The 13809-nt window shown below is 47.5% G+C and overlaps 1 protein-coding gene across 2 annotated transcripts in view; it reads left to right on the top strand.

Annotated features, from left to right (window-relative positions):
- LOC139550038 (charged multivesicular body protein 5-like) overlaps window positions 1-12669 on the top strand; it is a 35673-nt gene extending 23004 nt beyond the window's left edge. The window contains exons 7-8 of one of the 2 annotated variants that reach the window (XM_071360616.1): window positions 4537-4652; window positions 9587-12669. In XM_071360616.1, coding sequence (XP_071216717.1) covers window positions 4537-4652; window positions 9587-9637 — 167 coding nt within the window. In that variant the 3' untranslated portion in view covers window positions 9638-12669. Of the gene's footprint in view, window positions 1-3175; window positions 3247-4536; window positions 4653-9586 lie in introns of those variants that run through there. The other variant, XM_071360617.1, reaches the window with a different exon arrangement.
- Window positions 12670-13809: the final 1140 nt, after the last annotated feature.

Here is a 13809-nt window from a genome sequence, read left to right as displayed (position 1 = left end):
GGTGTGGGTCTAACAGCAGGTAGGGGTGTGGGTCTAACAGCAGGTAGGGGTGTGGGTCTAACAGCAGGTAGAGGTGTCTAACAGCAGGTAGGGGTGTGGGTCTAACAGCAGGTAGGGGTGTGGGTCTAACAGCAGGTAGGGGTGTCTAACAGCAGGTAGGGATGTGGGTCTAACAGCAGGTAGGGGTGTGGGTCTAACAGCAGGTAGGGATGTGGGTCTAACAGCAGGTAGGGGTGTGGGTCTAACAGCAGGTAGGGGTGTCTAACAGCAGGTAGGGGTGTCTAACAGCAGGTAGGGGTGTGGGTCCAACAGCAGGTAGGGGTGTTAGTCTAACAGCAGGTAGGGGTGTGGGTCTAACAGCAGGTAGGGGTGTGGGTCTAACAGCAGGTAGGGGTGTCTAACAGCAGGTCGGGGTGTGGGTCTAACAGCAGGTAGGGATGTGGGTCTAACAGCAGGTAGGGGTGTCTAACAGCAGGTAGGGGTGTCTAACAGCAGGTAGGGGTGTGGGTCCAACAGCAGGTAGGGGTGTGGGTCTAACAGCAGGTAGGGGTGTGGGTCTAACAGCAGTTAGGGGTGTGGGTCTAACAGCAGGTAGGGGTGTGTGTCTAACAGCAGGTAGGGGTGTGGGTCTAACAGCAGGTAGGGGTGTCTAACAGCAGGTAGGGATGTGGGTCTAACAGCAGGTAGGGGTGTGGGTCTAACAGCAGGTAGGGGTGTGGGTCTAACAGCAGGTAGGGGTGTGGGTCTAACAGCAGGTAGGGGTGTGGGTCTAACAGCAGGTAGGGGTGTGGGTCTAACAGCAGGTAGGGGTGTGGGTCTAACAGCAGGTAGGGGTGTGGGTCCAACAGCAGGTAGGGGTGTGGGTCTAACAGCAGGTAGGGGTGTCTAACAGCAGGTAGGGGTGTGGGTCTAACAGCAGGTAGGGGTGTCTAACAGCAGGTAGGGGTGTGGGTCTAACAGCAGGTAGGGGTGTGGGTCTAACAGCAGGTAGGGGTGTGGGTCTAACAGCAGGTAGGGGTGTGGGTCTAACAGCAGGTAGGGGTGTGGGTCTAACAGCAGGTAGGGATGTGGGTCTAACAGCAGGTAGGGGTGTGGGTCTAACAGCAGGTAGGGGTGTCTAACAGCAGGTAGGGGTGTGGGTCTAACAGCAGGTAGGGGTGTGGGTCTAACAGCAGGTAGGGGTGTCTAACAGCAGGTAGGGGTGTGGGTCTAACAGCAGGTAGGGGTGTGGGTCTAACAGCAGGTAGGGGTGTGGGTCTAACAGCAGGTAGGGGTGTGGGTCCAACAGCAGGTAGGGGTGTCTAACAGCAGGTAGGGGTGTGGGTCTAACAGCAGGTAGGGGTGTGGGTCTAACAGCAGGTAGGGGTGTCTAACAGCAGGTAGGGGTGTCTAACAGCAGGTAGGGGTGTGGGTCTAACAGCAGGTAGGGGTGTGTGTCTAACAGCAGGTAGGGGTGTGGGTCTAACAGCAGGTAGGGGTGTGGGTCTAACAGCAGGTAGGGGTGTGGGTCCAACAGCAGGTAGGGGTGTGGGTCCAACAGCAGGTAGGGGTGTGGGTCTAACAGCAGGTAGGGGTGTTTAACAGCAGGTAGGGGTGTGGGACTAACAGCAGGTAGGGGTGTGGGTCTAACAGCAGGTAGGGGTGTGGGTCTAACAGCAGGTAGGGGTGTGGGTCTAACAGCAGGTAGGGGTGTGGGTCTAACAGCAGGTAGGGGTGTCTAACAGCAGGTAGGGGTGTGTGTCTAACAGCAGGTAGGGGTGTGTGTCTAACAGCAGGTAGGGGTGTGGGTCTAACAGCAGGTAGGGGTGTGGGTCTAACAGCAGGTAGGGGTGTGGGTCTAACAGCAGGTAGAGGTGTGGGTCTAACAGCAGGTAGGGGTGTGGGTCTAACAGCAGGTAGGGATGTGGGTCTAACAGCAGGTAGGGTGTGGGTCTAACAGCAGGTAGGGGTGTGGGTCTAACAGCAGGTAGGGATGTGGGTCTAACAGCAGGTAGGGGTGTGGGTCTAACAGCAGGTAGGGGTGTCTAACAGCAGTTAGGGGTGTGGGTCTAACAGCAGGTAGGGGTGTGGGTCTAACAGCAGGTAGGGGTGTGTGTCTAACAGCAGGTAGGGATGTGTGTCTAACAGCAGGTAGGGGTGTGGGTCTAACAGCAGGTAGGGATGTGGGTCTAACAGCAGGTAGGGATGTGGGTCTAACAGCAGGTAGGGGTGTGGGTCTAACAGGAGGTAGGGGTGTGTGTCTAACAGCAGGTAGGGGTGTGGGTCTAACAGCAGGTAGGGGTGTGGGTCTAACAGCAGGTAGGGGTGTGGGTCTAACAGCAGGTAGGGGTGTGGGTCTAACAGCAGGTAGGGGTGTCTAACAGCAGGTAGGGGTGTCTAACAGCAGGTAGGGGTGTGGGTCTAACAGCAGGTAGGGATGTCTAACAGCAGGTAGGGGTGTGGGTCTAACAGCAGGTAGGGGTGTGGGTCTAACAGCAGGTAGGGGTGTGGGTCTAACAGCAGGTAGGGATGTGGGTCTAACAGCAGGTAGGGATGTGGGTCTAACAGCAGGTAGGGGTGTGGGTCTAACAGCAGGTAGGGGTGTGGGTCTAACAGCAGGTAGGGGTGTCTAACAGCAGGTAGGGGTGTGGGTCTAACAGCAGGTAGGGGTGTGGGTCTAACAGCAGGTAGGGGTGTGGGTCTAACAGCAGGTAGGGATGTGGGTCTAACAGCAGGTAGGGTGTCTAACAGCAGGTAGGGGTGTGGGTCTAACAGCAGGTAGGGGTGTGGGTCTAACAGCAGGTAGGGGTGTCTAACAGCAGGTAGGGGTGTGGGTCTAACAGCAGGTAGGGGTGTGGGTCTAACAGCAGGTAGGGGTGTGGGTCTAACAGCAGGTAGGGGTGTGGGTCTAACAGCAGGTAGGGGTGTCTAACAGCAGGTAGGGATGTGGGTCTAACAGCAGGTAGGGGTGTGGGTCTAACAGCAGGTAGGGGTGTGGGTCTAACAGCAGGTAGGGATGTGGGTCTAACAGCAGGTAGGGGTGTGGGTCTAACAGCAGGTAGGGGTGTGGGTCTAACAGCAGGTAGGGGTGTGGGTCTAACAGCAGGTAGGGGTGTGGGTCTAACAGCAGGTAGGGGTGTGGGTTTACAGCTGGTTGAATGATGCCCTAGGGGATGATGTTGTTATGTGTTGTCAGAGCTGGATGCCCTAGGGGATGATGTTGTTATGTGTTGTCAGAGCTGGATGCCCTAGTGGATGATGTTGTTATGTGTTGTCAGAGCTGGATGCCCTAGTGGATGATGATGTTGTGTGTTGTCAGAGCTGGATGCTCTAGTGGATGATGTTGTGTGTTGTCAGAGCTGGATGCCCTAGTGGATGATGTTGTGTGTTGTCAGAGCTGGATGCCCTAGTGGATGATGTTGTGTGTTGTCAGAGCTGGATGCCCTAGGGGATGATGTTGTGTGTTGTCAGAGCTGGGTGCCCTAGGGGATGATGTTGTGTGTTGTCAGAGCTGGATGCTCTAGGGGATGATGTTGTTATGTGTTGTCAGAGCTGGATGCTCTAGGGGATGATGTTGTGTGTTGTCAGAGCTGGATGCCCTAGGGGATGATGTTGTTATGTGTTGTCAGAGCTGGATGCTCTAGGGGATGATGTTGTTGTGTGTTGTCAGAGCTGGATGCTCTAGGGGATGATGTTGTTATGTGTTGTCAGAGCTGGATGCCCTAGGGGATGATGTTGTTATGTGTTGTCAGAGCTGGATGCCCTAGGGGATGATGTTGTTATGTGTTGTCAGAGCTGGATGCTCTAGGGGATGATGATGTTGTGTGTTGTCAGAGCTGGATGCCCTAGGGGATGATGATGTTGTGTGTTGTCAGAGCTGGATGCTCTAGGGGATGATGTTGTTATGTGTTGTCAGAGCTGGATGCTCTAGGGGATGATGTTGTTGTGTGTTGTCAGAGCTGGATGCCCTAGTGGATGATGATGTTGTGTGTTGTCAGAGCTGGATGCTCTAGGGGATGATGTTGTTATGTGTTGTCAGAGCTGGATGCTCTAGGGGATGATGTTGTTGTGTGTTGTCAGAGCTGGATGCCCTAGGGGATGATGTTGTTGTGTGTTGTCAGAGCTGGATGCCCTAGTGGATGATGATGTTGTGTGTTGTCAGAGCTGGATGCCCTAGTGGATGATGTTGTTATGTGTTGTCAGAGCTGGATGCCCTAGGGGATGATGTTGTGTGTTGTCAGAGCTGGATGCCCTAGTGGATGATGTTGTTATGTGTTGTCAGAGCTGGATGCTCTAGTGGATGATGTTGTTATGTGTTGTCAGAGCTGGATGCTCTAGTGGATGATGTTGTTGTGTGTTGTCAGAGCTGGATGCTCTAGTGGATGATGTTGTGTGTTGTCAGAGCTGGATGCCCTAGTGGATGATGTTGTGTGTTGTCAGAGCTGGATGCCCTAGGGGATGATGTTGTGTGTTGTCAGAGCTGGATGCCCTAGTGGATGATGTTGTGTGTTGTCAGAGCTGGATGCCCTAGGGGATGATGTTGTTATGTGTTGTCAGAGCTGGATGCCCTAGGGGATGAGTTGTTGCTGGATGATGACAGTACCTACCTGGATGAGGCTTCCTCTGCCCCCTCCATCCCAGAGGGCATACCCAACGACAGTAAAACCAACAAGGTAAGACACAGCCCTAGCCTGCACAGAGCCCTGACTTCAACCCATTGAACACCTTTGGAATGAAATGGAACACCAACTGCGAGCCAGGCCTAATCGCCCAATATCAGTGCCCGACCTCACCGATGCTCTTGTGGCTGAATAGAAGCAAGTCTCCGCAGCAATGTTCCAACATCTAGTGGAAAGCCTTCCCAGAAGAGTGGAGGCTGTTATAGCAGCAATGTTCCAACATCTAGTGGAAAGCCTTCCCAGAAGAGTGGAGGCTGTTATAGCAGCAATGTTCCAACATCTAGGGGAAAGCCTTCCCAGAAGAGTGGAGGCTGTTATAGCAGCAATGTTCCAACATCTAGTAGAAAGCCTTCCCAGAAGAGTGGAGGCTGTTATAGCAGCAATGTTCCAACATCTAGTAGAAAGCCTTCCCAGAAGAGTGGAGGCTGTTATAGCAGCAATGTTCCAACATCTAGTGGAAAGCCTTCCCAGAAGAGTGGAGGCTGTTATAGCAGCAATGTTCCAACATATAGTGGAAAGCCTTCCCAGAAGAGTGGAGGCTGTTATAGCAGCAATGTTCCAACATCTAGTGGAAAGCTTTCCCAGAAGAGTGGAGGCTGTTATAGCAGCAATGTTCCAACATCTAGTGGAAAGCCTTCCCAGAAGAGTGGAGGCTGTTATAGCAGCAATGTTCCAACATCTAGTAGAAAGCCTTCCCAGAAGAGTGGAGGCTGTTATAGCAGCAATTATCCAACATCTAGTAGAAAGCCTTCCCAGAAGAGTGGAGGCTGTTATAGCAGCAATGTTCCAACATCTAGTAGAAAGCCTTCCCAGAAGAGTGGAGGCTGTTATAGCAGCAATGTTCCAACATCTAGTGGAAAGCCTTCCCAGAAGAGTGGAGGCTGTTATGGCAGCAATGTTCCATCATCTAGTGGAAAGCCTTCCCAGAAGAGTGGAGGCTGTTATAGCAGCAATGTTCCAACATCTAGTAGAAAGCCTTCCCAGAAGAGTGGAGGCTGTTATAGCAGCAATGTTCCAACATCTAGTAGAAAGCCTTCCCAGAAGAGTGGAGGCTGTTATAGCAGCAATGTTCCAACATCTAGTGGAAAGCCTTCCCAGAAGAGTGGAGGCTGTTATAGCAGCAATGTTCCAACATCTAGTAGAAAGCCTTCCCAGAAGAGTGGAGGCTGTTATAGCAGCAATGTTCCAACATCTAGTGGAAAGCCTTCCCAGAAGAGTGGAGGCTGTTATAGCAGCAATGTTCCATCATCTAGTGGAAAGCCTTCCAGAAGAGTGGAGGCTGTTATAGCAGCAATGTTCCATCATCTAGTCGAAAGCCTTCCCAGAAGAGTGGAGGCTGTTATAACAGCAATGTTCCAACATCTAGTAGAAAGCCTTCCCAGAAGAGTGGAGGCTGTTATAGCAGCAATGTTCCAACATATAGTGGAAAGCCTTCCCAGAAGAGTGGAGGCTGTTATAGCAGCAATGTTCCATCATCTAGTGGAAAGCCTTCCCAGAAGAGTGGAGGCTGTTATAGCAGCAATGTTCCAACATCTAGTGGAAAGCTTTCCCAGAAGAGTGGAGGCTGTTATAGCAGCAATGTTCCAACATCTAGTGGAAAGCCTTCCCAGAAGAGTGGAGGCTGTTATAGCAGCAGTTATCCAACATCTAGTAGAAAGCCTTCCCAGAAGAGTGGAGGCTGTTATAGCAGCAATGTTCCAACATCTAGTAGAAAGCCTTCCCAGAAGAGTGGAGGCTGTTATAGCAGCAATGTTCCAACATCTAGCGGAAAGCCTTCCCAGAAGAGTGGAGGCTGTTATAGCAGCAATGTTCCATCATCTAGTGGAAAGCCTTCCCAGAAGAGTGGAGGCTGTTATAGCAGCAATGTTCCAACATCTAGTGGAAAGCCTTCCCAGAAGAGTGGAGGCTGTTATAGCAGCAATGTTCCAACATCTAGTGGAAAGCCTTCCCAGAAGAGTGGAGGCTGTTATAGCAGCAATGTTCCAACATCTAGTGGAAAGCCTTCCCAGAAGAGTGGAGGCTGTTATAGCAGCAATGTTCCAACATCTAGTGGAAAGCCTTCCCAGAAGAGTGGAGGCTGTTATAGCAGCAATGTTCCAACATCTAGTGGAAAGCTTTCCCAGAAGAGTGGAGGCTGTTATAGCAGCAATGTTCCAACATCTAGTGGAAAGCCTTCCCAGAAGAGTGGAGGCTGTTATAGCAGCAGTTATCCAACATCTAGTAGAAAGCCTTCCCAGAAGAGTGGAGGCTGTTATAGCAGCAATGTTCCAACATCTAGTGGAAAGCCTTCCCAGAAGAGTGGAGGCTGTTATAGCAGCAATGTTCCATCATCTAGTGGAAAGCCTTCCCAGAAGAGTGGAGGCTGTTATAGCAGCAATGTTCCAACATCTAGTGGAAAGCCTTCCCAGAAGAGTGGAGGCTGTTATAGCAGCAATGTTCCAACATCTAGTGGAAAGCCTTCCCAGAAGAGTGGAGGCTGTTATAGCAGCAATGTTCCAACATCTAGTGGAAAGCCTTCCCAGAAGAGTGGAGGCTGTTATAGCAGCAATGTTCCAACATCTAGTGGAAAGCCTTCCCAGAAGAGTGGAGGCTGTTATAGCAGCAATGTTCCAACATCTAGTAGAAAGCCTTCCCAGAAGAGTGGAGGCTGTTATAGCAGCAATGTTCCAACATCTAGTGGAAAGCCTTCCCAGAAGAGTGGAGGCTGTTATAACAGCAATGTTCCAACATCTAGTGGAAAGCCTTCCCAGAAGAGTGGAGGCTGTTATAGCAGCAATGTTCCAACATCTAGTGGAAAGCCTTCCCAGAAGAGTGGAGGCTGTTATAGCAGCAATGTTCCAACATCTAGTGGAAAGCTTTCCCAGAAGAGTGGAGGCTGTTATAGCAGCAATGTTCCAACATCTAGTGGAAAACCTTCCCAGAAGAGTGGAGGCTGTTATAGCAGCTATGTTCCAACATCTAGTGGAAAGCCTTCCCAGAAGAGTGGAGGCTGTTATAGCAGCAAAGGGGGGACCAACTCCATATTAATGACCATGATTTTGGAATGAGGTGTTCTATCAGCAGGTCTCCACATCCTTTTGGTCATGTAGTGAACTTATACAGTGTATTTGGAAAGCATTCAGACCCCTTGACTTTTCCCACGTTTTGTTACGTTACAGCCTTATACTAAAATGGAATCAATAAAAAAAAAAATCTAATCAATCTACACACATTATCCCGTAGTGACAAAGCAAAAATCTTTTTTTAGACATTTTAGCAAATGTATTAAAATTAACACCCTTTACTTTGGTGAAGCACCTTTGGCAGCGATTACAGCCTCAAGTATTCTTAGGTATGACGGTACAAGCTTGGCACACCTGTATTTGGGGGTTTCTCCCATTCTTCTCTGCAGATCCTTTCAAGCTCTTTCAGGTTTGATGGGGAGCGTCGCTGCACAGATATTCTCAGGTCTCCAGATATGTTCGATCTGGTTAAAGTCCTTGTTCTGGCAGGTCATTGTCCTGTTGGAAGGTGAACCTTCGCCCCAGTCTGAGGTCCGAGCGCTCTGGAGCAGGTTTTCATCAATGATCTCTCTGTACTTTGCTCCGTTCATCTTTCCCTCGTTCTTGACTAGTCTCCCAGTCCCTGCCGCTGAAAAACATCCCCACAGCATGATGCTGCCACCACCATGCTTCACCATAGGGATGGTGCCAGGTTTCCTCCAGATGTGACGCTTGGCATTCAGGCTAAATAGTTCATTCTTGGTTTCATCAGACCAGAGAATCTTGTTTCTCATGGTCTGAGAGTCCTTTAGGTGCTTTTTGTCAAACTCCAAGCGGGCTGTCATGCCTTTTACTGAGGAGTGGCTTCCGTCTGGCCACTCTACCATAAAGGCCTGATTGAGAGGAACTCTGGATCTCTGTCAGAGTGGCCATCGGGTTCTTGGTCACCTCCCTGTCCAAACCTTCTCCCCCGATTGCTCAGTTTGGCCGGTCGGCCAGCTCTAGGAAGAGTCTTGGTGGTTTTACACTTTTTCTATTTAAGAATGATGGAGGCCACTGTGTTCTTGGGGACCTTCAATGCTGCAGAAATGTTTTGGTACCCTTCCAAGATCTGTGTCTCGACACAATCCTGTCTCGGAGCTCTACGGACAATTCCTTTGACCTCATGGCTTGATTTTTACTCTGACGTGCACTGTCAACTGTGGGACCTTATATTGACAGGTGTGTGCCTTTCTCAATCATGTCCAATCAATTGAATTTACCACAGGTGGACTCCAATGAAGTTGTAGAAACATCTCAAGGATGATCAATGGAAACATGGTGCGCCTGAGCTAAATTTCGAGTCGCATAGCAAAAGGTCTGAATACTTATGTAAATAAGGTATTTCTGTTTTTTAAAACCTGCATTGCTTTGTCATTACGGGTTATTGTGTGTAGATTGAGGGAAAAAATGTATTACATCAATTTTAGAATAAGTCTGTAACGTAACAAAATGTGGAAAAAGTCAAGGGGTCTGAATACTTTCTTAATGCACTGTACTTCAATTAATTTTTTTAACTGGTACCCAGCTACCTTCATACTAGTCTTGTGGGGCTTGTGGGTGTCCTAGAGCAGAACAACCAACATGTCCGTGCGAGTCCCACCTTTCCATGGAGGGGCTACTAGTATGGAGCCCAAATCGTTCGTACGCTACAGACGATTTTGTGAGAAGAGCGATTTTCGGGATGTCTCCTGGTCTGACAAACACCGCTCTAGCTCTGTCACCTTTCACCACAGATGCATAATGCCGACATCGGTTGATGCGGTGGGTTGAGACGGAGCCCAGGCAAAAAAACATCTTTAGCTTAAACTGACTGATATGTTATTGTTATTTTGTATTATGCTAATTATTTCAGCAGTGGACAATGACTCTAGGGTTGTTTTAACACGTATTTTCTTGCTTTTCCAGGATGGTGTTCTGGTGGATGAGTTTGGTCTACCACAGATCCCTGCTACATAAAACTACAGATCCCTGCTACATAAAACTACAGATCCCTGCTACATAAAACTACAGATCCCTGCTACATAAAACTACAGATCCCTGCTACATAAAACTACAGATCCCTGCTACATAAAACTACAGATCCCTGCTACATAAAACTACAAATCCCTGCTACACTTTTATATGTAGAGTAACATTTCTACGTTACAATGATCTGACCTGAGAACAGGTTACATAACTTACTACCACTGTATTACTAAGGTATTGATACTGTTTTGGAGAGGAGTTTATATTGTTACCGATAGGGTTTACGGTTACCTAAAGCCGTCCCTTTAAATTTGGTGTACCTTTAATTAGAATGTCCTCGCCAGACTCAGTGGAGGTTCAGAGTATTAGGGATCAATGACACAAAGCCACATACATTTCTTTCCTTTTCAGCACCAATTGCTAGATTTTAAAATGCTCTGATCTTGTATATTATTTAGGGTTAGGAAAGTAAAAACCGGTTTGGAGACCCTTTTACGCACTAAATATATTGGTGAATTAAACCTACAGTGGTTTGATTCATCCTGAAAGTTGTCATATTCAGTTGTTAAATCCATGAAGTATTGGAAGGGGAGAAAAGTGTACAATAGGGGTTGACCAGTAGTCCTATAAAACCATCCTAATAATCATCACTAATCGTGGAACTGTGGTGACAACGGTCCAGTCGTCTTGAACCACCAGGCTCCAGGTATGTGTTGTCTGCGTTTCATAATGTTTCACATCATAGGCGAAATTACCCCAACATTCAGAACGGGTCAATTCGCCCCCCCTAATCATTTCTTTAAATAAATAAAAAATGATTGCAGGCAATGCGTTTTAAAATGTTTTTAAAATATCGCCCTTGATTGAAATAGGCTAAAGGTCCCAAATGATTGTACAACTTGTAAAACATTAGCTTAATATGATCTACTGTTGCTAGCGTCCCTCAGGAACAGCCACACCAACATGAGAGGGAAGAAAGGTCAACTAAGGGAAGAAAGGTCAACTAAGGGAAGAAAGGTCAACTAAGGGAAGAAAGGTCAACTAACAATGGAATGGTGCAACATGTAAGGAAACTAACACTAAAGTGACATTTCTAAATGTATACTACCGTTCAAAAGTTTGGGGTCACTTACAAATGTCCTTGTTTTTGAAAGAAAAGCACAATTTTGGTCCATTAAAGTAACATCAAATTGATCAGAAATACAGTGTAGACATTGTTAATGTTGTAAATGACTATTGTAGCTGGAAACGGCTGATTTTTTATGGAATATCTACACAGGCGTACAGAGGCCCATTATCAGCAACCATCACTCCTGTGTTCCAATGGCATGTTGTGGGGCGGCGGCGTAGCGTAGTAGTTAGAGCGTTGGACTAGTAACCGAAAGGTTGCAAGTTCAAATCCCTGAGCTGACAAGGTACAAATCTGTCGTTCTGCCTAACCGAAAGGTTGCAAGTTCAAATCCCTGAGCTGACAAGGTACAAATCTGTCGTTCTGCCCCTGAGCAAGGCAGTTAACCCACTGTTCCTAGGCCGTCATTGAAAATACGAATTTGTTCTAAACTTACTTGCCCAGGTAAAATAAAATAAATAATAAAGTTGTGTTAGCTAATCAAAGTTTATTGATCATTAGAAAACCCTTTTGCAATTATGTTACGCCCGCTTAAATCGGGTCGGAATTCCCCACTTTGAGCATAATTATTTCTACACTGAACAAAAATATAATAGCAACAATTTCATATAGTTCAGTTACAGTTCATATGAGGAAATCAGTCAATTGAAATGAATTCATTAGGCCCTAATCTATGGATTTCACATGACTGGGAATACAGATATGCATCTGTTAGTTACAGATACCTTAAAAAATAAGGTAGGGTGGATCAGAAAGCCAGTCAGTATCTGGTTTGACCACCATTTGCCTCATGCAGCGCGACACATCTCCTTCACATAGAGTTGATCAGGCTGTTGATTGTGGCCTGTGGAATGTTGTCCCTCCTCTTCAATGGCTGTGCGAAGTTGCTGGATATTGGCGGGACCTGGAACACGCTGTCGTACACGTCGATCCAGAGCATCCCAAACATGCTCAATGGGTGACATGTCTGGTGAGTATGCAGGTCATGAAAGAACTGGGACATGTTCAGCTTCCAGGAATTGTGTACAGATTCTTGCGACAGATCCTTGTTATCATGCCGAAACATGAGGTGATGAAGGAGGATAAATGGCACAGCAATGGGCTTCAGGAACTCGTCACAGTATCTCTTTGTGTTCAAATTTCCATAGATAAAATGCAGTTGTGTTCATTGTCCGTAGCTTATGCCTGCCCATAGCATAACCCCACCGTTACCATGGGGCACTCTGTTCACAACGTTGACATCAGGAAACCACTCACCCACACGATGCCATTCATCCGTGTAGAGCACACTTCTCCAGCGTGCCAGTTGCCATCGAAGGTGAGCATTTGCCCACTGAGGTCAGCTATGACGCCGAACTGCAGTCAGGTCAAGACCCTGGTGAGGATGACGAGCACGCAGATGAGCTTCTCTGAGACAGTTTCTGACAGTTTGTGCAGAAATTCTTCAGTTGTGCAAACCCACAGTTCCATCAGCTGTCCAGGTGGCTGGTCTCAGATGATCCCGCAGGTGAAGAACAAAGAAGGTGACTGATGGAGTGCTGCATCAGATGACCTGTCCTCCACAATCACCCGGCCCCAATTGAGATGGTTTGGGATGAGTTGGACCGCAGACTGAAGGAAAAGCAGTTAACAAGTGCTCAGCATATGTTGGAACTCCTTCAAGACTTTTGGAAAAACATTCCAGGTGAAGCTGGTTGAGAGAATGCCAAGAGTGTGCAAAGCTGTCATCAAAGCAAAGGGTGGCTACTTTGAAGAATCTAAAATATATTTTGATTTGTTTAACACTTTTTTGGTTACTTCATGACTCCATATATGTTATTTCATAGTTTTGATGTCTTCACTATTATTCTACAATGTAGAACATTTTTAAAATAAAGAAAAACCCTTGAATGAGTATTTGTGTCATGTACATGGTGAGATCTTTAATAATAAACTAAAACAGACACTTCAACTAACACGTGACGCGTAACATGTCGACGTTTTTAAGGCGTTCATGGTAAGATCTTTCATAATAAACTTACAAGCAAACTGACAGGTGATGTGTCTTACACTACGTCTACATGACATGTACGTGTCATGTAAGGTTTGACACCTTAGGAAAAAAAACATTGACAGACCATGTTAATTGATAGAGGTATTTTATGGAAGACGTTAGGTGACTTGGTGAGAGGTGTCAGTAGCTTCACGAGGCTTAATTCTGGCACTTATCACCACCCATATGCTCCTCCTATAACACCATGAGTAACACACACGTCAGGTCATGTTGGAAACTTATGCCGTGTTCAAAACAACTGGGAACTCTGAAAAATACGAGTTCAAATCATGACGTCAGTGATTTTCAGGTCGGAAAGTTGGAGCTCTAGAAAGAGGCCTGAGTTCCAAGTCAGAATTCCAAGTTGGATGACCGTTCAAATAGATTTTTCCCAGTCGGAGCTCGTTTTTTTCCAGAGTACCCAGTTGTTTAGAAAGCACTGAAGTCTGAGATTTCCGAGTTCCAAAATCCCAGTTTTGAATGCGGCAATAGTGGTTTGAAAGTAAGGGGCTAGGCCAGGGGGAGAGTAGGGGCCTGGGGAGGAGGTTACAGAGCAACATTATTCTCATGTTTCCCCACGGGCAGAGGGATCGGGGAGCGACGTTGGAGAAGGAAGGCGTAGAGAACGCTTGTTTGAAAGTGAAAAGTGCCGTGGTAGATTTTGATAAAGAATAACATCAAGACGAAGCAGCTGCATTATAATTGGGATGTACTGTTGAGCGCTACATCCCGAGGGGTACGTGCTGATTGTACGGAGATTGTGACAGCTGGTTAAATGGCGTCCCTTGAGAAAGCAAGAATAAGATGTATGTCAGGAGAAGTGCCACATTATCATAAGAAGACGTATACTTGGAATACGGAGGAGGAATGGAGGGAAAAAGAGAGGCAGAGGAGGTCTAAGAGCGAGGAAGACGGTGAGCTTGAGTCTGTTAAAAATGGTGGGAAAAAGGGAGATGGTTTGTTAAAGAAAGAATGGTAGAAAGTGTAAGCAGAGGAAGCTGA

Source organism: Salvelinus alpinus, chromosome 23 (assembly GCF_045679555.1).
Source record: "Salvelinus alpinus chromosome 23, SLU_Salpinus.1, whole genome shotgun sequence".
NCBI classification, from domain to species: domain Eukaryota; kingdom Metazoa; phylum Chordata; class Actinopteri; order Salmoniformes; family Salmonidae; genus Salvelinus; species Salvelinus alpinus.
This window is presented reverse-complemented; position numbering and strand designations above follow the sequence as displayed.